At 43.9% G+C, this 26,666-nt stretch overlaps 1 protein-coding gene across 5 annotated transcripts in view; it reads left to right on the top strand.

The window, feature by feature from the left end:
• IGF1R (insulin like growth factor 1 receptor) overlaps positions 1-26,666 on the top strand; it is a 319,076-nt gene that overhangs the window by 240,384 nt on the left and 52,026 nt on the right. For all 5 annotated transcript variants that reach the window (XM_005560575.5, XM_005560576.5, XM_073996803.1 and 2 more), the window contains 5 exons: positions 4,547-4,859; positions 10,595-10,743; positions 13,272-13,416; positions 22,454-22,668; positions 25,071-25,197. In XM_005560575.5, the coding sequence (XP_005560632.1) occupies positions 4,547-4,859; positions 10,595-10,743; positions 13,272-13,416; positions 22,454-22,668; positions 25,071-25,197 (949 nt within the window). The remainder of the gene's footprint in view (positions 1-4,546; positions 4,860-10,594; positions 10,744-13,271; positions 13,417-22,453; positions 22,669-25,070; positions 25,198-26,666) is intronic.

The raw sequence follows: 26,666 nt of genomic DNA on the forward strand, positions 1-26,666 counted from the left end.
GCGGGCTTCTGGAGCTGGCTCCGGGACTCTAATCCCGCACTTGTTCGCGTTCTCTTGCTTGCCTCCCAGATTCTTTCAGGTTGTGCTTCAGTGAGGGGAGCATGGTGGCCGTCTCTGGAGCAATGCTTATTTACACAGTTCGTCCTCTAACAAACACATCACCTTTCCTTTTGACCTTCCCCTCTTCTCCCCATCACATTCCATTGCTACTCCCGCATAGAGCATGTGCTTATGCATAGTTTGCATCATTTAACACAAAGGAACCCCTTGATTTGTGATCCCTTTAAGAAGTTGCTCTGTATATAAAGAAAATGATTTTTCCTGGTTGGTTTTACTGAAGTTCCTTCAGAAATAGCTCCCACCACCGAAACAAACCCGACTTCCCCAGCCTGTGTATTGGTTGTGGCACGAACTGACTGACTGGATGATACAATTTCACTCACTCCTTTGGGAGGTTTTGGGGGACCACTGTTCAGATGTGTGGGAAATGCAGAATATGTCTACAAGTACTTTGTCAAGTTTTTTTTTCTTTCTTTCTTTCTCATCCTGGAAAAGCCCGACATTGATATTTAGGTATAATCATTTGCAAGCAAGTGCAGAGGGACATTTTTCTGTTCTTTTCAACATTCTTGAGTTATTACTACTGCATTAATAGCTACTTGATCTTAATGTCTATTACACATCATTTTATGTAATGTTTTCTTTAAATTGTCAGGGAAAGGGATTCTGCAAGTAGATGTTGGTCCCCCCAGTTAGTCTCTGATGATGACGGTAAGATTCTCAATCAGTGTTTCCTTCCTCTAATGACAAAGCATGGTGATGGTGATGTCTGAAGAGCAACCTCCAGGGACTTCAGTGCTCCGAGATGGGTGTATTCTTAATACTGCTGGCACACGCCTGATGAGCAGGAATGTGAGCGTTGTTTCTCTAGCATTGTTATTGAACCTCACAGATCTATTATACGATGTGAATTTTGTGGGAATAACATAGGCTGAAAGTCTGCTCTCTTCCAGCCTGGTCCCTCTCTCCTTTCAACCCTACGCTCTCTGATCATCATGCCCCTTGCACTGCTGCCAGGTAACCTTTCTGATACGAAAATCTGGCCATGTTGTTCCCTTGCCTAAAACTCTCCATGGTTTCATATTATCCACAGTTGGGCTAAACCGTTTTGGACAGGCCATCGGTGCCTCCCTGAGCCGTGGTCCCTGGCCTTCTTCATTAACACCCAGCCCTTGCACCCATAGTGACCCCATTGCTTTTACAAGCATTTACATGTGATTGCGCCTGCCATGTTCTTTATTCCTCCCTTGCTCATCTTTCCACTTGCAACTCCACAAAACCTTCCCCAGCACCCAGAAGTCCAGGAAACACCAGGCAGCTCCACTCACTACTGTACTTGCTGTATCGTCCATTCCTTGGGGACAGGATTGGCGCTGGTCCTGCGTGCATCTCTCTGGCACACAGGTGCAGCACACATTAAATAGTTGCTAAATGAATAAATGAAGAATAGATGGAATTATATTCTGTTGTTACCAGTTTAAAAACATGAAATTGGGATACCCAATTTCAGTGCATCTTTAGATCTTGGACCTTGACGTGACCTCTGTAATGGATATATTTGAAATTATTAACTGTCTTCAAGTGGGGACTTGATGATAGAGAGAGTGTGTGTGTGTGTGTTTACAGCAAATATACTAGGTTTGTAAATTCAAATTTGTGTTATCCTCTTCAAGAAAGTCACCTTGTCAGACAGCATATATATCCCAACGTTTTAGGAACTCATAAAATGCATACTTTTATGGTGTGATCAGAGATGGGTAACTCCTTATTACTTGTGGGTTAGATTAGTTTTTGGAAATAGCCTGGAGTCATTGAGAGCCAATCCTTATCAACAAAATGGCATAAACTGACAGGAATGGGTTTCTTCTTTACTTTATAGATAGCTCTGAAGACATGTCTCAGTTGGGATTAGTTGAGTTGCATATATGAATAGCAGTCATTGAAACAAGATAAAAGTGTATTTTCTTGCACCTAAAGATGTCTGGAGTAAGCAGTCCAGGGTTAGCCTAGCGACCCCACTCTCGTGAGGTACTAAGTTCCTTTTATTGTGCTTCACCATTCTTGATGTTTCACCTTGTGGTCCAAGGTTGGTACTTGAGCTTGGAGCTCAAGAATGCATTACTACTGCATTCCAGCCATCAAGGAGCAGGATGGCCATGCCCTCTCTCTTCTCAGGAGTCTTCCAGTCAAAAAGTTTGTTTATATCTCGCTGGCCAGAACAAAGTCATAGGGCCACCTCTAGCTACAAGGAAGACTGGGAGATGTAGTCTGTAACTGGATGGCAATATTCCCAACTAAAAATTACTGAAAACGATAAGAAGAATAAATAATGAAAGGCAACTTGTTGTTTCTGTCAAAGGATGACTTCAAAAGAGAAAGTTGCAAAAGTATTTTAAACTTGACAGTATCACAGCAATTTTCTTCAGAGGTGACACTGTTTATTTGCATGTCCAAGTTCTGATATCTGTTTTCAAGTTCACCTATTTGCAGCGAAATAGGAACTCTTGGAGGCAACTAGTGGGTATATAAAGTGGTACAAACTTTCTAGAGGACAGTTTAACCCAACAAGATGAATTCTGGAAATTGATCCGAACGAAATGTTAAGGGTGCTCATGAAGATTGCTTTGCTGATTGCAATAATAAAAAGTAAAGGAAATATCTTATAGTTGGGAACAGGTGTAACTTAAGATATACATTCTACAATGGGATGTAGTACTGCTGTTAAATGTTTGTGGAATTCACAACCTTTTGTGCCAAAAAAAAAAAAAAAAAAAAAAAAAAACAGCTTTCAGAATGGCTTGTCCTTTTTATAGATACTTGTATTTATATGTCCATGTACATACATAAGAAAGGACCAGGGAAGGTCTGCATGAAGATATTAATAAAGGGGTCACTTGTGGGTACATGGACTTACTCGTTCTCTGTATTCTCTTTACTTGTTTGTGATCTCTGATTTTTTTCATCATGTATTTTTATTACAAGAAAAAACGAATTCTAGAATCTCCACTCAGTATTGCAGGTCAGAGTCAAAAACATACACATTTAAATAATTTTGTATTGTTTTCCAATTTGAGGATAAAGTAGGAAATGTATAATGCAAACCAGATTTCATATTTTGTTGATTTATACTTAATTTACAAGTAAGACTAACAGCCCACAGAGTGTGATCATGGCAGAATTGTTATGGAAATAAATGCCAGCTCATCTATTTGGGATGTACACATGGATCTGTGGTTATTAGACACTGATTTAACTTTAGCACACAAAGAGGCTTAGAGGAAATGGCTTCTAATATCCTGTGGTTCCGTGGGCTCAGAGATACTACTCACCCACCTGTCAGAGGCATTGAAACCAGAGCAACTCCATCTTGAATAGGAGCTAGGTAAAATGGGGCCGAATTCCAGACGGTTAAGGCATTCTAAGTAACAGGATGAGATTAAAGGTCAGCACAAAATACAGGTCATAAAGACCTTGCTGATCTAACAGTTGCAGTAAAGAAGCCGGTCCAAACTCACCAAAACCAAGATGGTGACGAGAGTGACCTGTGGTCGTCCTCACTGCTGCACTCCCACCAGCACCATGAGTGTTTACAGATGCCATAGCAACATCAGGAAGTTACCCTATATGGTCTAAAAAGGGGAGGTATGAATAATCCACCCCTTGTTTAGCATATCATCAAGAAATAACCATAAAAATGGGCAACCGCTCTGTCCTGGTTCTTCTGTTCCTTTACTTTCCTAATCAACTTGCTTTCAGTTTATAGACTCACCCTGAATTATTCTTGAGTAAAATCCAAGAACCCTCTCTTGGGATCTGGGTCAGGACCCCTTTCCTGTAACAAACGCATGTTCTTGGACTTGAGAATGACCCTCAGACATGGTGACTTCTTGGTCATCTTACAGGTTAGGATATCATGGCTTATTTGGGGTAACACCTTTGATATCATTAAGCCAACAGAAATTTTCCTGAAGTCATTTTGAATGCTATCATCTTTACTATAGAGTGTAGTTTAATCATTTTCAAAATAAGCATTTCTACACGCTAAGGCTTTAAAAGAGTTTTCAGTAAGGAACATAATTGAAATGCAAAGTGAGCATAGAACAATGCCTTTTAAATTACTAATGAACCATAGGGCTCCTGTTAGGGCTTCCACTGGCTCACCCATGCCTGAGGCAACCTTCGAAAGTGGGTATTATCTCCCTCATTTTACAGATGGGAAGAGAGAGGATCAGGATCACCGAAGCTAATGGTTTGTCCCAGACCAAACAAGGAGTTCCTAGGACAGGCTGAACTTTAAATATATCTACTCTCTGCAGGTCTAAGTGGTTGGGGAGAGGATTTCGTAGTGTGTTTTTGTATTGTCTCCTCAGTGAGCGATCTGGTGCTGGTGGTAGCAGTGAATGACCCAGAAGGATGCTGGCCAGGCCCAGAGAAGGCGGTGCCGCCCCTGCCCCATCTCACCTCCGTCTCTCCTCTGTCTCCACAGTGTGCCCGAGTGCCTGTGGGAAGAGGGCATGCACCGAGAACAACGAGTGCTGCCACCCCGAGTGCCTGGGCAGCTGCAGCGCGCCTGACAACGACACGGCCTGTGTAGCTTGCCGCCACTACTACTACGCCGGTGTCTGCGTGCCTGCCTGCCCGCCCAACACCTACAGGTTTGAGGGCTGGCGCTGTGTGGACCGTGACTTCTGCGCCAACATCCTCAGCGCCGAGAGCAGCGACTCCGAGGGTTTCGTGATCCACGACGGCGAGTGCATGCAGGAGTGCCCCTCAGGCTTCATCCGCAACGGCAGCCAGAGGTCAGTCGTGGCCACACCTGTGGTCACTACCCGCCCCCACTCCACCCGCCACCCTGGCACAGAAAAGTAGACTGTCAGTTGTTTCATCTGGGTGCAGCCCTCAGGAAGTTAACTGAGGTGGGTCAGTTTGAGAGGGCTGGCTTACCTTAAATGTTTGGTGAGATTCTGGGAACAAATGGCATGGCTTACTGGCCCCCCTCACCAGTTTGTTTTATTTTTTAAGTGCATACTGCCTGGCCATTTGAAATTAAGTACCTGCTTGCTGGTTTCAATACCCAGAGTTCATGGTCTCTCTGGGTACTTGCCAAGCTGGCATCTAAGACGGGACTATAGTTTTAGATTTTCCTAGTCTAGGTGTTGCTAGCCAGGTGAGGCTTTGGAAGTGCAAGAGAAAAGACAGGCCAAGCCCCCACCACCATCCTTGAGACCAGCAAGCAGACCTAAACATCTTAGTGCAAGAGCTAGCAGCAGCTCAGAGTAAGCAGTAGCTTAAAATAAGCAACATTTTCCCATCAACACTTCCTTCCTCTCATCCCCCTCTACCTTGACCCTCCCTCAGTGCTCATCATGTCCTTCATTTTCCTTCCTGAACTTTGAGACTTCACTTGGGAAGCAAAGAATTTCCTTATGGCCAGGCACGTGGCTCACGCCTGTAATCTCAACACTTTGGGAGGCTGAGGTGCATGGATCACCTGAGGTCAGAGTTTGAGACCAGCCTGGCCAACGTGGTGAAACCCTGTCTCTACTAAAAATACAGAAATTAGCCGGGTATGGTGGACGTGCCTGTAGTCCCAGCTACTCGGGAGGCCGAGGCAGGAGAATTCCTTGAACCTGGGAGGCAGAGGTTGCAGTGAGCCAAGATCACACCACTTCATTCCATCCTGGGCGACAGAGCGAGACTCTGTCTCCAAAAAAAAAAAAAAATGGAGTTTCTTATAACAAATGCCATCCCTTTTGTACATGTCAACTGGACTTCTACAAATTTGTCATTGGTTTATGCTTTTGAAAATAAGATGCTAACATTGTTTAGAAATGTGGTAACTATAACTTTGAAAGCAAAAGAAGATTGGGTTTATGCTTTTGAAAATAAGATGCTAGCATTGTTTAGAAATGTGGGAACTACAATTTTGAAAGCAAAAGAAGATTGGAGATTTGGGGTTGCTGTTCCCTTTCCTGGAGCAGAGTAAAGAACTTTTAGGGGCTCACCCCTGTAATCCCAGCACTTTGGGAGGCCGAGGTAGGCAGATCCCTTGAGCCCATGGGTTCAAGATCAGCCTGGGCAACATGCAAACCCCATCCGTACAAAAGATACAAAAATTAGCTGGGCGTGTTGGCACACACCTGTAGTCTCAGCTACTCGGGAATTGGAAGTGGGAGGATCACCTGAGCCCTTGAGGTCAAGGCTGAAATAAGCCAAAATCACCTTACTGCATTCCAGCACAGGCAACAGAGACTCTGTCTCAAAAAAAAAAAAAAAAAAAAAAAAAAAGGACTTTTAGGAAAGTGCTGTTTTAGTGGACAAAATGCCTTCTTCGTGATTAGCACCAGGGGGCCTGTCTTTCTGAGTATGTCAAAATCTATTCTACAAATATAAAAATATCGGCCAGGTGTGGTGGCTCCCGCCTGTAATCCCAGCACTTTGGGAGGCCGAGGCAGGCGGATCACAAAGTGAGGTCAGGAGATAGAGACCATCCTGGCTAACAGGGTGAAACCCCGTCTCTACTAAAAATACAAAAAATTAGCCAGGCCTGGTGGCGGGTGCCTGTAGTCCCAGCTACTCGGGAGGCTAAGGCAGGAGAATGACGTGAACCCGGGAGGCAAAGCTTGCAGTGAGCCGAGATGGCGCCGCTGTACTCCAGCCTGGGCAACAGAGTGAGACTCCGTCTCAAAAATAAATAAATAAATAAATATCATTTATCATTCGAAAAGTAGATGTTAATTTTAAATATAATTTTTGCTGCAGTTTATTTCTATAAAGTACATCGAGCAAGTGTTTATAAAGGGGTTCTTTTTCTAGTGTATTATTTGGAGATGCAGCTTCTACTGTAGGTTTACCTTCAAATCAAAGATAATACTCATTTTCTTTTATAGTATTAGATGTAGAGCAACTTTCTGCCTCTTATGATTTGTATAACCATTAGGATAGTAACGAAGAACAAAATTATTCTGAATACTTTAAAATGATAAATAGGCCAAGGACTTCAGTGAGCTGCAGAGGATACATATTATGTCCAGAATCAGTCTACCGCATTGTACTCACATTTTGTTGGCAGCCTTTGAGTGTAAAAGGGCCTTTACTGGTGCACACCTCGGGCCCAGGGGCAGTGCCTGGAACCAAGTTGAGGCTCAGCCACTATTCAGACATCACCTTGCTCCTTGGGGTGGGGTTAGGGGAGCGGTAGCTTGTCCATGAACTCAGTATGCTATCATCTTTGTTTTGTGAATACATTTTCTGAATGACATTTGGAGGCCTTTGGTCATTCTGCAGCCACCAGAGTTGTGGCAAAGTGGGAATGCTGTCCATTTGACAGTGTTGTTTCTTCCGCTCTAGCACACTCTTCAGAGAATTGAGCCATTATTTCCCCTATTCATTCTTACAGTCCATTCAAAACTATACATCTACCTTTTTGTTTAAAAATAAAACACCATAAAGAATAATAAATTCCCTTCTCTCTGCCTTTGAGGCTTACTTAACAATTACTTTAAAATATTTATTTTTTTATCTTGTTTATACCTTCTCTATACCATAATGGATTTGAGGAAGCTTAATCTATAAACATGTTATCAAAACATTTCTTAGAAAAACATTTTTTAAGTGCCCGATGACTCCTAGACTTTTTACCAAAGATGATTGTTTCCTTTTTTTTCCCCCTTTTCTTTTCTCTTTGATAGACTGGCTGTGTCGCCCAGGCTGGAGTACAGTGGCACTATCATAGCTCACTGCAGCCTCAAATTCCTGGGCTCAAGTGATCCTGCTGCCTCAGCCTCCCAAAGTGCTGGGATTACAGATGTGAGCCACTGTACCCAGCTTCAGATTTTTCTATTTGAGTGAAAGATGGAGATAAACTAAACATACACTTACGTTACAACCCAGCAGTTGTAACCATGGATATTTATCCCAGAGAAATGAAATTTATGTCAACACAAAAACATGTACACCATCGTCCGTAGCAGCTTTATTTGTAATAACCCCAAACTGGAAATCACTTAGATGTCCTATGATAGGTAATTAGTTAAACAAACTGTGGGACATCTGCACCATGGAATATTATTACTCAGCAATAAAAAGGAACAAACCATTGAAGTACACTGCTTGGATGGATCTCAAGAATGTTATGCTCTGTGAAAAAGCCAACCTCAAAAGATCACGTACTGTATAATTCCATTTATACAACATCCTCAAAATGACAGATTATAGCCGGGCGAGGTGGCTCACGCCTGTGAGCCCAGCACTTTGGGAGGCTGAGGTGGGTGGATAACCTGAGGTCAGGAGTTCGAGACCAGCCTGGCCAACATAGTGAAACCCTGTCTCTACTAAAAATACAAAGTTTGACCGGACATAGTGGCTCATAACCTATCTCAGCACCTTGGGAGGCTGAGGTGGGCAGATTGCTTGAGGTCAGGAGGCCAACTTGGTGAAACCCCATCTCTACTAAAAATACAAAAATTAGCTGGGCGTGGTGACCCGTCTCTGTAATCCCAGCTACTCAGGAGGCTGAGGCAGGAGAATCACTTGAACCCAGAAGGGCTGAGGTTGCAGTGAACCAAGATTGTGCCACTGTACTCCACCCTGGGTGACAGAGTGAGATTCTTGTCTCAAAAAAAAAATATAGAAGCCAGGCATGGTGGTGCAAACCTGTAGTTTCAGCTACTCCAGAGGCTGAGGCAGGAGAATCACTTGAACCGCCAGGAGGTGGAGGTTATCGTGAGCTGAGATCATGCTACTGCACTCTAGCCTGGGCGACAGAGTGAGACCCTGTCTCAAAAAAAAAAAAAGACAGATTATAGAGATGGAAAACAGATAAGTGGTTGCCAGGTGTTAGGGACATTGGGGACTAGGTTGAGCAGGGCAGTGAGTATGAACAGGTAGCATCAGGGAGAGCTCTGTGGTGATGGAACAGTTCTGTATCTTGATTGTTGTGATTACACAAATCTACACAAGTGATCAGTGACAGAGCACCATGCGGGCACGTGCGTACACACACACACACACACACACACACACACACACACACACACAGAGTTAATTTCCAGGTTTGATACTGCATTATCATGATGTAAGATGTAGTGACCATTGGAGGAAATTGGATGAAGGCTATGTGGGATCTCTCTGTAACTTTGTAAATCTTTGCAACTTTTTGTGACTCTATAATTATTTTAAAATAAAATGTTTTTTTAAAGGGAGAGTGGGAGTTTATAGGGTATGTAGATAAATTAGAAACAACAGAAGACCAACTAAAAAAGTGCTGAAGATAAGCCCCCAACCCAGGCTAGAAATGAGAATGGTGAGTGCAATGGTAGAGGAAGGACTCCCCATCTGTGGGTGGGTCCAGTTCCTGCAGGAGCCTTCTGGAAGCCATGATCCCCATTCTCCCAAACACACAATAGGAAAATACCAGAGAAGTTTTGTTTACCTATTAGCTTTTAAACAGAACAGAACCCTACATCTTTGTCTTAGATACAAAATAACCTTCATAGATAGGGGGAAGGGACATTAATAAAAAGAGCTATAATTTACACTGTTTTTCTTGAATGTTTTTACTTCATGAAATTTGAGAGATGATTTAAGAACAATAATGTACATGTAATGGCTCCCCAACTTACCATCCTGTTAACACACACGTCGCAAAAGGTCGTATCATTTGTCTTGTTTGGAAATCAGTTCAACTTTCTGACCCTTGTTCTATATATAACTATAGATCCCAAAGGTTCAGCTGCTAGGTTAGCGTTTTGTCTGCTATTTTGTAAATAATGGCAGGTAAGCAGGAAAAGTGCCAGTCTTTCTTGTCCCTGACTCTTGGTGGTTTGTGCCATGTTCAGGATAGCATTTGAAATAAGAGCTCATTACAAAGTAATGGAAACCCCTTGCTTTTATTGTGTATGCAGCGAAAACAACATTTGGATCAGTTTACAAGTTTCTGCAAAACACTGTCAAGAAATAATTTCAGTTGTGCTTTAGCAAGAAAATAATGGATCTGCGCTGTACCACATGCCTTTTGGCATCCGTCACTGGGCTTCCCTGAGACACTGACTGCAGGAGCTGGACTACTGTTAGGCAGAGACACTACAGTCCCTTTGCTGTCCCTGTCTTCTCTCCTAGCTACTGCTCCAGGTACACAGGCCAGGGTCACAATATCAGAAGGCAGCTCTGTGTTCCTCCAGAGAACCCCCAGAGCTTCCTTTCTGCAACACTATCTCTCCCACATGGAACCAGCTGGCTCATCAGTCAACAGGCTATGATACACAAATGCCTTGAGGATGCATCATGTATTTTGTCTGGAAGCAAGCAACACGCTCTTCCTTTGTAGGCTCTTTCTCCTTTTGGTTGCAATGTGAGTGGCTTATCTTGGGTGGGCTTGGGAATGATATACCATGTGACTACACGAACACTTCAAAACAGTTGCTTTTTCTAATGCATGCTGTAATAACAATAGAAAGCATATCCTTATGACTTTTTTAATGCAAGAAGACAGACTCAATTATCTGTGTTTTTGATTTTTTTTTTTCTTCAACAGCATGTACTGCATCCCTTGTGAAGGTCCTTGCCCCAAGGTCTGTGAGGAAGAAAAGAAAACAAAGACCATTGATTCTGTTACTTCTGCTCAGATGCTCCAAGGATGCACCATCTTCAAGGGCAATTTGCTCATTAACATCCGACGGGGGAGTAAGTATTTCATCCCACTGAAAAAATGGCTAGATCTCATGGTTTTCTTTTGTTGATGCTTTTCATGCTCCTGTCCCTGAGTCACCACTAAAATATGGGCTTAGATAAACAACATGGTGTGTAAGCCTCACGCATGACGTCTCTTCTTTGAGTTTCCCTGAAAGATAAAAAACAGATTGAAAGGCAATCTGTTTTTTAGCCATTGGCACATCATTTATTCCTGTAAAGAGGGTCATCGCTCATCTTTTTGTTAGTCACATCTTGCATAGGAGAGGCAAGCCCTGACACATACAAACCCCAGAAGAGACCATTGGATCAGAGGTGTGACTCAGCAGACTCCAGCTGTAGCCAAATCCACACATCTTTCAAGTCTAAAGAGTGATCGTTACTTGAATTTACTGAGAAGACTGAGCAAAGGGAAGTTTAGTGATACCACGTTAAACTTTTATGAAGTCCAAAAGAATGCTAGATTGCCAAATTTACTTGTGAGAGACAAAAGGATACAAGTATGTGTCACTGTGTACGTAAAGTTTCAGTCTCACCTCGGTACAATGACCTATATTTGCAGTAGATGGCATTCCTGGTAAGTTGCTTCTAAGTTGGATTTGTGCAAAGGATTTCCCACTGACTTAGCCTGCGATCTCTTCACTTTGTTTTTTTGTGTGTTTGTTTCTTTGTTTTGTTTTGAGACAGAGTCTCACTGTGTCACCCAGGCTGGAGTGCAATGGCACAATCATAGCTCACTGTAACCTGGAACTCCTGGTCTCAAACAATCCTTCTACTCAGCCTCCCACGTTGCTGGGACTACAGGCACACCCTACCATGCCTGGATAATTTAAAAAATCTTTTCACTTGTGATTTTTTCATTGCCAAGGGCTTCTAGTAATGGTGCCTTAAATTCTCTGCTACTGGGACCACTTGTTCAAGGTACTGATAGTTTTATAAGCTAGAATAAATACTGTAAAAAGACTTTCAAGTTGAAAGGAATTTTTTGGGGAAATCCTTTTATGAAGAATTTTTTTTTTACAGTTTGAGAGGAAAAATAATGTATTTTGAGAATTTGCTTTTCCTTAATATTTGTTAAATGAATAAACTGTTTTCTTAAGGTTTAGAAAGGACAGAAACAAGTTTTTGCTTATTTCTTCTGACTTTGTTGATATCCCTTGCTGTTGTTCACAATATACCCACTCTCAGTCCTCCATGATGAAGGTAACTCTGTTCCCCACAACTAGGGCTTCCCTGCTCTCATGGTACTTCTGAAGTTTAATTCTTTTGGCTGTGTCTGCATTTTCTCATTTACTTTTAATTTGCTTATCCCTAGAACATACCTTTTGAGTGCCTAAACTTTTTTATCTTCCTCTGAAGATAAAATTTCAATCTGTGAATTAAATCCATGGAGAAGTATCATTTTATGAAGGAATTGGTGCATATTTATGCATGATGATGAAGTGTGTCTTCCGGTTTATGTCCATTGCAGGAAATAGATTGGATTTAGGATGATGGGACATCTCATTATAGGGGAAATTTCCTGATCTTGACTAAGGCATGCTTCCTGCCCCACATTTAAAATTCAGGATCTCTTCCTTAAAACATCAACTGCACACAAGCTCTCATCTTTTCAACTTAAATTTCCCTTTAATTTTTCTTGGAAAGCTGTTAAATTAGATGTAGGGCTTTATCCTTTAGTACCCTTATTTTATTTGTATCAACTCAAAGCAAAATAGAGCCTTTTATTAAATATGTCTTCATAAATTATACACAGTAAAATCCCATTAATTGAACCATACCCAGTTCATTATGGTCTTTATTAAAATTTTAGCGTTAGTTGAACTGAAAATTGGTTTTTATTTACTAGGGGAAAGGGTAGACTAAACAAGATGAAAGGAAACCTGTTGTTTGCATATTATGTTTGTACATCTGTAATAGCAACTATTTTTCCAACTATTTTCTAGTTCCAAAAGCAATACGTAAATATTATAGAAAACTTAGCAATGCAGAAATGAATTTTTAAAAATCCCTCATAGATAGCCGTTGTTAACATTTTGGTATATTTTCTTCTAGTCTTAGTAAAATGGAACCTTTAAATATAGATTCCTGTATCTTAGGAATTAGAAAGGCAGCACAGGCAGTTCTGAATGAGATGGAGAAAATGCTGTTGATTTAGTCATGCCCTTGTACTGTGGAGGCCATACTGTCTGTTGACAGAGCATATTAAAAGACGTTCCCTACATTTGTCAGCCTTAGCTAATTGCCAGTCTGGTATTTATGATCAGCTTGAGAGCTGTAGTACCCCCAACCTCCTAGAAACTTGCCTTCCCCTGCCTGGGAGTCCTCATTCCAGGAGTGGTTGTTGAGAGTCAAGCCAGGGAAGCGTGCTTTTGTCCGGGAATGGCCAGTCCTGTGCTGGGAGCCTGAGCATCTCAGGGGGCACCTGCCATTGAATTGTTCTTACTTGTGTTTGTAAGAATCCAAGTATGTCACCCTTACACCAAGTAAGCACACAGTGACACGATCCCCTTTCAATGTAGATAACATTGCTTCAGAACTGGAGAACTTCATGGGGCTCATCGAGGTGGTGACGGGCTACGTGAAGATCCGCCATTCCCATGCCTTGGTCTCCTTGTCCTTCCTAAAAAACCTTCGCCTCATCTTAGGAGAGGAGCAGCTAGAAGGGTAAGTGCCCCAAATTTCATGAGCTGATGTTCTCCTATTACAAAATAAGCAGCATACTTGTAAAACTGTTGCTGAGGTAAGAGCCCTCCCTGCCTTGTTAAATAGAAGAAAGGAAGAAGCCGCAGTATTGCCTGTGCTGCTCGAGTAGGTGTTGGGTAGAGTCATGATTCTCCATTCTTGCTGTTTTGGAAAACAGATGTTTTCCCCCTTACTCGATTTTGCCTTGTCAGTCAAGGGTTGCATGTCTGACTGTGACCAGTGAGACGGCAGAATTGGGGCAGACTTGGTGTTCTTGGGGCTTTTCTGCCAAGACTGACAGCCAGTTGATCTGGAGTGCTCACCTCCCTGTGAAATCATTCGCACAACCCTCATCTGCCTCAGGATGCTGTACTCTACTATGCACAACTACTCCATCTCTTAAGATATTGGAAGTGAGAGCAGCAGAGGAGCATGGGCAGTTCATTTTGTTATAAAGAAATCCAGATTCACAAGATTGTTTTTATTGATTAGTTTACAGGATTTGCACTATTGATAGAATTTTTGCCTTGGCACAGGCATGCTTTGTGATAGGGGTTTTAAAATAATCATGGGCTTTTCACTGGAGGATAAAAGCTGGTGCTTATTGCATGCACAATTGCTTTCCAGCCGTCAGCCTATGTGTACCTTTGCATGTGTACTTTTCTCTTTAAACCCTCCCTTTTAAGTACGACTGTTGCCTGGCTTTAAGCGAATGCTTCAAAATAAAAGGAGTTATCAATTAAGGAGTGAATTCCTTCTAAAGAGAATTTGGGAAAATAATTTAGGAAAAAAAGAGGCGAGAAGGTCATGGGAAAGGTTGTCCTTGCTGATTTATCTGCCCCAACTGGATAAAGTTACTGCATAAGGGTTTCTTTACAGCCTCCCTGTTTTTCTCAGACTAACTCTTGGTCAGTCTTAAATTCTTAAAATTCCATCATCTGATAGAGCTAACGAGAGCGGGCAGCTCTTCATTCCATCCTTGAAAAGCACAGTGTCCTCCCCACTGGGAACACCAATCCTTGAAAAACTTCTTTCTCATTGCAAATCGAAGGAGGCTGCCACTGCGCCCAGCCCCAGACTCCTCAGTCACTTACCTGGCAAGCTGAGGTCCTACCAATTTAAGGTGATGATCATTGTTCATTGTATTAAATTTTAAAATGAATTTTTTATCCGCCTTTTTTTTTTCCTAAGTAGGTGTTTGTTTCTGGAATCCTGGATATCTGTGAGCTCTTTTTTCTTTAGCAGATTAGTAGCTGTCAGATTTTCCTGTTGCTTAACGATACACCTTTTTTTTTTTCCTAGACTAAGCAAATATGATAGACATAAAGGTGAATGCTGAGAGGACAGTTTAATTTCTATTAGGAAATTAACCTCTTCATGGAGTGTTAACTAAGTATTGTGCACTTAAATGTAGCTAGAAATTAAAGCCTGATTTTTATTTGCAAGAATATTTATGATGTCTTTCTCATTATCTGAAACTTGCATAAAACCTGAAGTATCAGCAAAATCTTTTAAGGATACATGCTCAGGTGTTTGTGAGGCTTCCCAGGTAAGCCTGGGCCCCTGGCCTGCTCTTACCATTTTAGATGCAGGGGAGGGCAAGCGGGCCCTGGGTTTTCCCTGCTGCTGCTGCTCCCCAGTAGCCCTGCAGCTCCAAGGATGCCGGCTCCAGCCTTTCATTCCTGTGTGCTGCTTCTAAGAGGCTCTCTTTTGAGCTAGGGCTCTTAAGAATCTTTCACCTCTCGATGGGAGCTCTTTCCTCTCACCCTGTCTTCCTGGCACGTGACCACAAAGGTGTAGCCCGTCCTCACGATGATGAGCTCCCCAAGAGCTCTGTTTGCTTCAGGTGTTGAGACCACTAGCAACACCTCAGCTGTTCATTTCTCCTTAGACTCAGGGACGGAGTCAGGTCTGGCCCCTTCACTGGCTGCCCTCACTTCTGCAAGAAGGGAAGAGTCAGAGCGAGAAAGAGGACAGGATATGATAGACAGATAAACATCAGCAGTGCAAAGCAGAACTCGCACAGTGTTACAAGGGAAAGAGAGAAATGTGCCCTAGGCATGGAGAAGAGCCAGATACCTGAGAAGATCAGACAGGCTTCTGACAAGGTGGCATTTGAGATGGGCCTTGAAGGCGTTCGGGAAAAACTTGGGGAAAGCAGAGGATTGAAGTGAAGAAAGGCAATTCGAGGTAGGGTGGCAGGAGTAAAGGCAACAAGTTGGGGCATCCTGGGGCCTGTTGGGCAACTAACGCTGGAGAGGTGGGTGGTACTAGAGTTACGTAAGATGTTTTGCACCCAGGTATAAAGGGTTATAATTTAGGTAGACCATGGAACATATTCAAGGCTTTTGAATAGAAGAGTGTTAGCAGAGCTGAAATTTTTATTTCGATATGCTTTTGGTTTAAGCCAAGATAACTTTTATCCCAGTGTTTCTCAAACTTTGCTACACATTATGGAATCACTGGGGGTGGGGGCGGGGGTGGGGTTGAGAAATCCTGATGTCCAAGTTGCACCCCCACCCCAATTCAATAGGAGTGTTTGGGATTAGGATCCAGGAATCAGTGCTTGTCTAAAGATCCCTAGGCACTTCAGCAGGGAGCAAAGATTGGAAACCACAGCTTTATCCCTTCATTTCTTCCCATGTGCATATCACAAAGCACTTTGATGGTTTTTTTTCCTAAGTATTTTCCCCTCACACTGCTGCCTAATGTTTTAGAGGTTCATCCATGTTGTTACATGTGTCACACTATTTTCTTAAACTTTTTCTTTTCTTTTTTTTTCTTTTTTTTTTTTTTTGAGATGAAATCTTGCTCTATTGCCTAGGCTGGAGTGTAGTGGCACTGTCTCGGCTCACTGCACCTCTGCTTCCTGGGTTCAAGCAATTCTCCTGCCTCAGCCTCCTGAGTAGCTGGAATTACTGGCACGCACCACCACGCCTGGCTTATTTTTGTACTTTTAGTAGAGACGGGCTTTCACCATGTTGGTCAGGCTGTTCTCGAACTCCTGACCTTGTGATCCACCCGCCTCGGCCTCCCAAAGTACTGGGATTACAGGCTTGAGCCACCACGCCCAGCCTTCTTGAACTTCTTTTACAGCCAATGATAACATAAATGTTTCCATTTGGTTCAATAGGATGAAAGTTTTGTAGCCTTTTGTTTTTGATGGAGAACAGAATAATTCGAGATACAGAGATCCTTCAACTCTGACAACCTTGACTTTCCAAAATGTCACTGAGATCCCTCTCAAAAAGTCTCCTGAGCCATCCAGAACAGAGAATTCAAGCATTTTACATAGAGCAGAGCTCTTACTCCTCACTCAGAGCCTGTTGACTTCTATATCACACTCAGGGTGAGCTGATTTTGCAACCGAGTGACAAAAGCCATAGTCATGGTTTCCTCAAGGACACCACTAGGGTGTATTTCTAGAGTAATGACCTTAACATTAAGAAAATCAAGGCCGCTCTGCTGTTTACAAAGGAAACAGGTTTTGTAATCCACATGTACACGATTTTTATAAAATAGTTAATTTTTAAGCTCTTAAATAAGAGAATATTTTCACTGTCTGGAAAATCCCCTTGTTTGGACAACCTTGTTTCCTGATGGCATCAGGTAACTAAGGAGTTAAAATTTCACGTTCTTTGGTGCTACCAAGGATTGTTGCCTTGAAAAGAAGAAGGAAAAAGTAGATGGAGGGTGGTGAGTTAAAAGAATTGACATTCGCAGATAGGCATTTCTATGCTTTTGTTCCTACCACTTGACTTTGCAACACACAGTGCTTTGTAATACCTTCTTGGAGCTCTAAGGCTGAAACATGGCCGCTCTTTAACATTTCCCTGGGACTTTTGGAAAATATACACTCAACCCTGTGACCCAGCAATTCCAGGATCCACCCAAGAGAAATGAAAACATGCCCACACAAGACTTGTGTATGAATTTTGGTAGCAGTATTACTCATAATAGCCTCCTGGGACTCCCCTGACCCCCAGGCCAAAGAAAAAGACCCACTGGAAACCATTCAGATGTTCATCAACAGATGAATGGATAAAAAGATAAATGGATAAATAAAATGTGGCACAAAGGACAACTGACTACTCAACAATAAAAAGACGTGAAGTATGACACGTGTTACGACATGGGTGAACCTCTAAAACATTAGGATAAGTGAAAAGGAAAAATCCAGACACAAAAGGCTACATATTGTATGACTCATTAGTATGTAATTTGCAGAAAAGGCAAAACTATAGAGACAGAAAGCAGACCAGGGATGGCTGCGGGGAAGAGGTGGAGATTGACCACCAATGGGAATGAGGGAACTCTCGGGTGATGGAAATGTTCTGAAACTGAGTAGTGGACAGTTGTGTAAATTTACTGAAGCTCATGGAATGATGCGTGAATTTTTTTTTTCTCTTTTTTTTTTGAAACGGAGTCTCACTGTGTTGCCCAGGTTGAAGTGCAGTGGCGCTATCTTGGCTCACTACAAGCTCCACCTCCCGGGTTCACGCCATTCTCCTGCCTCAGCCTCCCAAGTAGCTGGGACTACAGGCGCCCACCACCATGCCCAGCTAATTTTTTGTATTTTTAGTGGAGATGGGGTTTCACCATGTTGGCTAGGATGGTCTCGATCTCCTGACTTCATGATCCGCCCGCCTCGGCCTCCCAAAGTGCTGGGATTACAGGCGTGAGCCACCGCTCCCGGCCTGATGGGTGAATATTTGATAGGTAGATTATACTTCAGAAGTAAAGCTATTTTTAAGAAACACCTAACAAAAACAAAGAGGAAACATTTTCTGAGTATCTGTATGGTGCCTGGTTCCACCTAGATAGACATTCCCACCCTTGCTGAACCCCTAAAGTTGATGTAAATATTGGATTTGCGGGAGGATGGGCATGATATAAACCAACCCGTTTGCAGATGAATTGGTGGGAGCATCTGCAGAAAGGCAAAAAAGGCCAACTACTCTATCAGTTGCAGATGGCTCTGTTGCCGATGACAGCCTGTGTCCTGGGTTCTGATGCCCTCTAGAGACAGCCGTGAAGAGGCAGTTTTCTCCTCTGAGAAAGGAACTGGAATGATTGGTTGTATAATTGCAGAATTGTTTTCAATATATCAGCAAGTACTGAAATGGGGAAACTGTCCTTCCTACCTCTGTAGGCTGGAGACCTCAGGTTCAGCTCCATTTATCAGGGCACAGGACCTTCCTGTTCTGAGACTTTGTTCCAGGGGACTTTTACACTTCAGAGAGTAGCACAGGTCATCCTGCACTTTTGTGGGGTGATTAAAAGCTCACGGTATCCTCTTATGTTTAGCCCATCCAATTCTTCCAACTGGCCTCAGCCAGAAAAGCAAGGAAGACACCCCCAGTTTGCAGCTGAGAGACTCCAGCCTGGGAGAGCTGAATAAATCTTTTGCCCAGAGTTGTTCCTCAGTAAGTGCTGGAGATGAGGCTCAGACCTGACCTTTGGATTCCCAGATGGAGTGCTCTGAACCCTGTACCTGGGGCTATCTTCAAGCAGCACTCAAATATCGATAGAGATAACATAAAGATGTCCTCAGGAAGATAACCAACTGTTGCCACCCCGTGTGGTCTACAGATTGGGAGACAGGGCCTACCCAAGTGTAGAAACAAACATTTTTTACAACATAGAGAAGGCTGAGAACCAGGATACTAGTATCAATAAAATCTGGATATCACAGAGCATATGGAAGCTAAAGAAAAATAAATAACTGGTCAGGTGTGGTGGCTCACACCTGTAATCCCAGCACTTTGGAAGACCATGGCAAGGGATTGCTTGAGCCCAGGAGTTTGAGACCAGCCAGAGCAACATAGTGAGATGCCAGCTCTTAAAAAAAAAAAAAAAAGAAAGAGAAATTAACCAAGCATGGTGGGGCATACATATGGTACCAGCTACTTGAGAGGCTGAGGTAGGAGGTAGCCTACACCTGGGAGGTTGAGGCTGCAGTGATCTGTCATTGCGCCTCTGCACTCCAACCTGGATGACAGAGTGAGACCCTGTCTCAAGAAAAAAAAAACTAATTTTTAAAAGCATTCTTTGAAGGTAAAGGCAGTAAGCTTAGAAACAATGGAAATCACATTTACTGAGTTATTTACTTAAGTAGTCTTTTCCTTTAGGAAACAATGATAACTTTATGCATATTTTAAAGATGTGCAGACAGGTCTCTGCCTTTTACCCTCTCTTAATTCTCACCTAATCATGGAAGGAATTTAGCAGGGAGCCTTGCCCCAAGCTGCGGCTGGAATAACAAGCACAGTATTGACAGGCAGCTCATGAATGACTTGATTATTATTTTGACAAGGGTTTTATTTTTATTTTTCTTTAGCTTCCACAGGCTCCGTAATGCCTGGGTTTTATTGATACTGGTATCCTGGCTCCCAGCCTCTTCAATGATTGTAAAAAATGTTTGTGTTTACTGTAAAAAGATAATCTTGCTTTTCAAAGTGATTAATCAAATACACAGAATTTCAGTGTGCCTGCCATTCATTTGTCAAATTCCTGATTTATAATTCATGCTTCCTCCCGTGGGGAGAAGAATGTTTTGTTCAGAAGGTATTTTTGGTGTGGTTCTGTTCCCTGCTAGTGAAATTAGTTTACTAAAAGAGGCCTCGTTCTGGGTGTAGATGGAAGTTTGGCCTGATTAATTGGTCCTTACCAGCATCCTAGAGGTTTCTTCACCAGCAGGGATATTTTGTCCTGTAACACTAACTCAGGTACCTGGAAGCAGCCCCACACTTGGGCATGCATCACTGCAGAGTCTCCTTTGGAGCTGGAGAAACTCCATGAGCAAGAATGGGCTTATGATAGGACACATCCATTTTCACGCCATCCCTCCTTCAGTTGTATGACTGCATGGAGCCCTTCTGACCTCCAGCAGTGTCACCTGAAACCTGGCTGTGAGAAAGAGCAGGTGTGGATGGGGCCTACCCCGGGCAGCAGTAGAGCCAACTGGGCCATATCCCAGCACTGCTCCCCGGGAAACACGCCTTGTGTTGCATTGACCAGATCTGAGATCATTTGGACAATGTCTTACGCGGCTTTTCCAGGATAGCTATGTGTTCAGGAGTGAGCCCTTACTGAAAGGGAAGAATTGTTGACTCACAAGTTTTTGCTACCAGTTTGGTAGCCACTAATGTGTCCAGAGGCCTAAAGATGGGCTTGAGAGGAGCCTGACTTAGCTTCAGAGGCGCTGTCTTTCAACTCACTTGTGTGTTCACTGCACCCCTGTGCTGGCAGGACTCCCACCTCCACCCCCAGCACTTGTGTGAGCAGAGAGCCCAGTGCTCAGGGAAGGGTTGGGCTTCAGGCTTGTAGGTTGGATTCCATGGCAGCTCTGTGACTCCTTCTGGGCATTCTTAAAGTAGACAGGGAGCTTAGATGTCACCTGTGCATTCCCCTTATTGTCCTATGAGTGAGTAAACAGGGCTACAAATAGCACTAAGGGACCTGCATGTGGCTGTGCAGTCATTTCTGGTCCTGGGTCCCAGTCTCTGAACTCCCTCCTGGTCTGACCTCTGTTTGTGAATGTTCAGGAAAATGTCACAGGGCTGCTTGGGCTCATTGTAACCATAATGAGAATCAGGCTGAGGATTGACCAGCTGGTTAGAGGTCCTGGTTTGGGTGTAAATGAAGACCCTTACCAGATGCAGAGAGATCCCCAATGCACGTAGCCTCCAGGGCAGAGGAAGGCTTAGGGGTTCTGTTCTGACCTGGCTATGCTGGCTCTGTAGGGAGGGCTGGGGTCCTTTTTCGTTTGTGTGTTTATACATTAGATCTGTGAGTGGATCTTAGAAATCACTCAAAGTACTGCAGTGATTCCTAAACTTAGTAAGAAGCAGAGCAGGAAGAGGAGAGGAAGGATTCATGGTTCATGGGGATCAGGCCCATCAGCACAGAGAACTCAGACTGTCAGCCCTGGCATTGTCTGCTGGCTTCCTGGGGAAGCCAGAGAGAAAGGCCCACTGCAGGGATCTTTCTCTAGACCCAAGCCATAGCTGTCTGCTTTCTTGCCTCCCTGGGGATGGACTTGTCCTGCCACCTGGGTAGCCAGATAGAACGGCTTCCTGTGCTGGTTGGATCCGCTACTTGTGTGTACACCCTCTGGGGCAGAAGCCACTTCTGGTTTGGTGGGCTTTGGTCCTCCAGCACCTCACTGGAACTCAACCTCTCCTAGACTGCTGGTTCTGCACGTGTGGTCCAGGGACCACAGCAGGGGTCAGCACCACCTGGCACTTGTGATAAATGCAGATTCTTTGCCCACCCCAGCTGAATCAGAAGCTCTGGGGGTGGGGCCCAGCCACTTTGCAAACAAGCTTTGTGCACACGAAACTTGGAGAACCACTGTATTGGATTCCAAGTCCTCTTGCCTGGATGAGAGGCCAAGGGCACTGCCTGTTGGTGGCTCTTCCTCCTCCCCCACACCTCCAGGGACTGGAACTGGGGCTTCTCAGAGTGAAAGATGAATCAGGGAAGGAGAAGGCCCAGGGTTGACCCCCCACAAGTTTGTCTCCCTGTCACATGCTGTCTCCTATCCCATCATGCTGCCGATTGGGCATGGGCAGGATTTACTTCCATGGATAATGGGAGACTTTAGAGCAAATGTGTAAGCTGTTCTGGTTGGGTAGCAGAGCATGTCTGTTCTCTCATGGATTGCTTTCAAGCACGTTGTGCATACTTGGCTGAGAAAAATAACCAAAGGCATTTCTTGGGAATGATTCTAGTAACATCCTCTGATACAAGAAGCATTATTTGATGGTAATAGAGGTCATAAAATTAATTCGCATCTTATTGATTTTGATACATTGTCGAATCATGTTGTTGCCATTGTTAACAGCAACTATCTGTTCTCCTATAGTGTTAATAACTAAATCTCTTATTGGCAAAGGAAATGTATTGTGGAGCAGGTGGCAAAGAGGACGTATGTTATGTGGCCAGCAGGCTAGAGAAGACTGTGGCCAAGGGCAGGTGCGCTAACATAACATAACATCGATTTCTATGCTTCTAGGAATTACTCCTTCTACGTCCTCGACAACCAGAACTTGCAGCAACTATGGGACTGGGACCACCGCAACCTGACCATCAAAGCAGGGAAAATGTACTTTGCTTTCAATCCCAAATTGTGTGTTTCGGAAATTTACCGCATGGAGGAAGTGACGGGGACTAAAGGGCGCCAAAGCAAAGGGGACATAAACACCAGGAACAACGGGGAGAGAGCCTCCTGTGAGTGACAGCACCCAAAACACCATGGGCCAAACCATCATGATAACAGCAGACCCTCCTCCCATGTGTGATGGCAACTTCCCTCTGCGGCCCTTTCTTGTTTCACATGGGGGACCACTAGACCATCTTCACTAGTGCTTTGCTGCTACTTATATGTCTTCAGAATCAGTAGTGGGCAGATACGTGATGTATTCATATTTACAAATTCTGTACATCTCTGTGAGTGTGTGAAACACTTATAAATAGGTTCTCTCTCAAACTTTAAAGTGCTGCTTACAGAATGCACAATTAAATGTCCTTTTATACACAGGTGCACAGTTAGATTATTTCTTTTTCTTTTTCTTTTTCTTTTTTTTTTTTTGAGATGGAGTCTCACTCTGTCACCCAAGCTGGAGTGCAGTGGCATGATCTTGGCTCATTGTAACCTCTGCCTCCTTGGTTCAAGCGATTCTCATGCCTCAGCCTCCCGGGTAGCTGAGATTATGACACCCGCCACCATGCCCAGCTAATTTTTGTATTTTTTGTAGAGACGGGGTTTCATCATGTTGGCCAGGCTGGTCTCAAACTCCTGACCTCAAATGATCCACCTGCCTCAGCCTCCCACAGTGCTGGAATTACAGGTGTGAGCCACCATGCCCTGTCCGATTATTTTTCAGGGAAGAGCCAGGGTGCTCCAGCCCTATGAGCTCTATCCTCCCGCTCCCACAGAAGGGAAGCACAGGCCTGTGAGGTGGAGGCGGCTCTGCCCTAAGAACAGCCGCTGTGGGCCACAGGTTTCCTGTCCCTTACACTCGGCCGCCTTGTTTCTCCCACCCCAACGTGAAAAAGATGGAGTGAGCCTGCATCCCTGAGTTGATACCGCTTTTTAAATTTAGAACAATATAATTATAGCCTTGTACTGGTTATAAAACTTAAGGTCTCGTATCAGAGATACAGCAGCGCCTTTGTCATCTAACCATGTGTAGAATATGGCTGCTGAGAATGGTGTGGCTCTCTTTGGCTGGACAGGGTTATAAAAGTAAATCGTCTTTTCACCTTTGGCTTTTAATAAGGGAAGGGTATTAGAAAAAAAAGTAGTTTGTATGATTAAGGGTGATTTGTGCGTGTGTGCACACAGACGTACATGCGGGGAGGCAAATCAGAGCTGATACGTGTTTGGCTTTGGCTTGTTTTCCTGGTGTCTGGATTTACCTGGCAATACTTGTTGCTCTGGGGGATCATAGAGGGAAGCATGCTGACTGACCTAGGGCTGAACAGCAGGCTTAGGACCAGTGCCACCTCCCTCCCCCTGCCCACTCTGTCCCTGCAAAGCCCCTGCCTTGCTCACTGTTCAGACCATAGTAAAATCGGATGTATCAGAGCATTTCAGAGTGCTTTTCTCCTTAGAGTCAGCCAGTCTGACCTGTCAGATCATAAATGTAGTAGCCATTTATTTTCTTTTGAAAAAAAAAAAATCATGGTTTCCTCTCTAAGTAACACTTCAGCAGGAACTGTGACATTTTCCGATCTCAGTTGTGCACATTTTGCCCTAAAGACTTCTTAGCTCTTTTACTGTCTTCAGTCCCTCTGCTTCACCTCTTGAGTGTGTAGTGGGATTCAGGCAGATAAGGGGGCAAAAGGACAACTCATCAGAGAGCTCTGGGTCTCCATGAGGGTAGGCAGTCATCAGTCTTTCCCTGGTCCTTATCGTACTTTGAATTTGGTCCAAGGAATAAGAGAGGGACTTGGCACAGCTTCCCTGCCATACCTGCCAACCAGGCCTACTTCCCATAGAAGACATTAGGCTTGGTCAAGTGAAATCTTCTTGTCATTGCTTAATCCAGCCCCCCGTTGTTTGTCAGCCCTCACTGGAGGCCTCACAGGAGTTCCTGTGTCCTTCCAGTTTGATACCAAGTTTAGACCAAGAAAAGTTCCTTTCTGTGGCACACTTGTGGTCTCTTACCTGTGTTTGGTGGTTGTACAGGAACAGGCAGATATCCACAACTGCAGAACAAGTGTCATCGTCTCTCTAAGAAGATTCAGGGCAGCCTAAAGGCTCATCCTCACCCTACCAGGCCCCCTTTCATAGCCAGGATCTTAGGGATGGAGAAGAAAGATAAGTTCACCTTGTTCACTGAGGTTGCCCTTTGTTTTCAGGTTAGGAAACCCAGGTTCATGTCCAAGTCCCTGGGCAAGTAGCCAGTGCAACTGATTGACCTAAAACAAAGGATGGAACCCTTGGAGCTCTGCATAGTGAAATGTATGATTTCTTAGTGGAAAACGAGAAAACCACTTAGGAAGCCCAGCAGGGAACTTAGCACATATAACCAGCTTTGGGGAAGGGGAAAGCAGTGCCGAGCAAGACAGGTGCTTTTCAGAGACACATGAATCTCTGTCACTCACGGATGTACTCTGTGCCCCAGGTGAAAGTGACGTCCTGCATTTCACCTCCACCACCACGTGGAAGAATCGCATCATCATAACCTGGCACCGGTACCGGCCCCCTGACTACAGGGATCTCATCAGCTTCACCGTTTACTACAAGGAAGCGTGAGTTTCTACTTTGGGTGATGCCATTCTGTTGACAGGGCTACGAATGGGGAGAGGCCAGTCTTTTGATCCTTGAGTGGGTTGGCTCAATATGGGGAGTCAGCAGAGTCTTCAGGGAGAGCCACATCAAGCATCCCCACTTCATCCTCATGCACCCTCTCGGGCTGTCCCCTTGATGTCAGTCACAGCCAGTGACAGCCACGAATGGGAAAGTGTTAGCTTGAGGCCTGTCATTCTTTAGTGAGTGATTAGAGATGTTTGAATAAAATAAACCTAGAGTAGGCAAAGCTTGTTTTTTCCAGAATTAGGTCAGTCCAGACTCATAAAGGATGATGGGGGACTTCACTGAAATAATCGTTTCAGCCTCCTTACCCACTAGCCCTACCCTAGGAACACCCTGCAGGCACATGGCTCCCTTGTATCATCTTATTCCTGTCTCTCTCTGTGTGTGCCTCTCCCAAGCTGTGGCCCTCTGCTCTAGGTCATGAGCCTTCCAAACAAGTGAAGGAAAGTGGAGAGAGAAAAACCTTCATGTCTTGAGCTTTTTGTGACTTCTCCTGGACTCTGTTGGGAGCTTTTCTTGTGCAATCACATGACATTCACCCATCTAAGCAGCCGACGGTTATTCCTCTCAACTGCAGCTCTCTTTGGTCTCCCTCTTCCTTCCTTTGCCTCCTGTATCCATGTGGCTACCCTGGTCTACTTAGCCATCCCCGTTCCTAGGTCCCATCTTAATCTCATAGTTCTCTTTCCCAGATGAATGGCTTCCAAAGAGCAGGAACCAGAGGCACCTTATGACAGCATCTTGTACTCTTTCCTCCTGCCAGAGCTGGGGTCCTATGAATGAGAAATGGGGTACTTAGGATTACTAGGCTTTCAGGGTTCATACATAGGGGAGCCCCTCATGATCTCCCATCATGACAGCAGACAGGGTTTTGTTAATGTTCGTTTCAGAAGCCAGTGACCAGCAGCTGTCCAGTCCTTTTATCTGATAAATGTAAAATATCTACCCAACCATGCATCTGTGCAAAGTACTATATTCTCTTTGATAGTCACACCAATGCTTTGGCAATGTCAGCTGGTAATTTCACTAAGGACTTGATGCTAGTTTCTAAGGCAATCTGGAAACTAAATATTTGAATATTATAAGATGCTTAAGCATCAGAATTTTTGATGAGCAATTTGAATTTTAGAAGCTACTTCTGTTTGTCTGTAGGAAAGTCATTTTTCTCCAACAGTTACCTTTTATCAATATCTGATATTTGCATTAACTGACTATGCTTGTTTTTTTCTTAATGATGGAAAAATGCTGCAATCAGAAGAGAGAAAAATAGTATTTACATCTGTTCTTAAGGAGCAGTAACTGTCGAATCCTGGTAACTGTTGAACTGGTTCTTCCTGAGGCAGAGCATTCAATTCTGTAGTGCACGACTGGGGAAGCCCAGAGTCCAGTCGCTTCATTTTCTTCT

The sequence above is a fragment of the Macaca fascicularis genome, chromosome 7, assembly GCF_037993035.2.
Source record: "Macaca fascicularis isolate 582-1 chromosome 7, T2T-MFA8v1.1".
Lineage (NCBI taxonomy): Eukaryota > Metazoa > Chordata > Mammalia > Primates > Cercopithecidae > Macaca > Macaca fascicularis.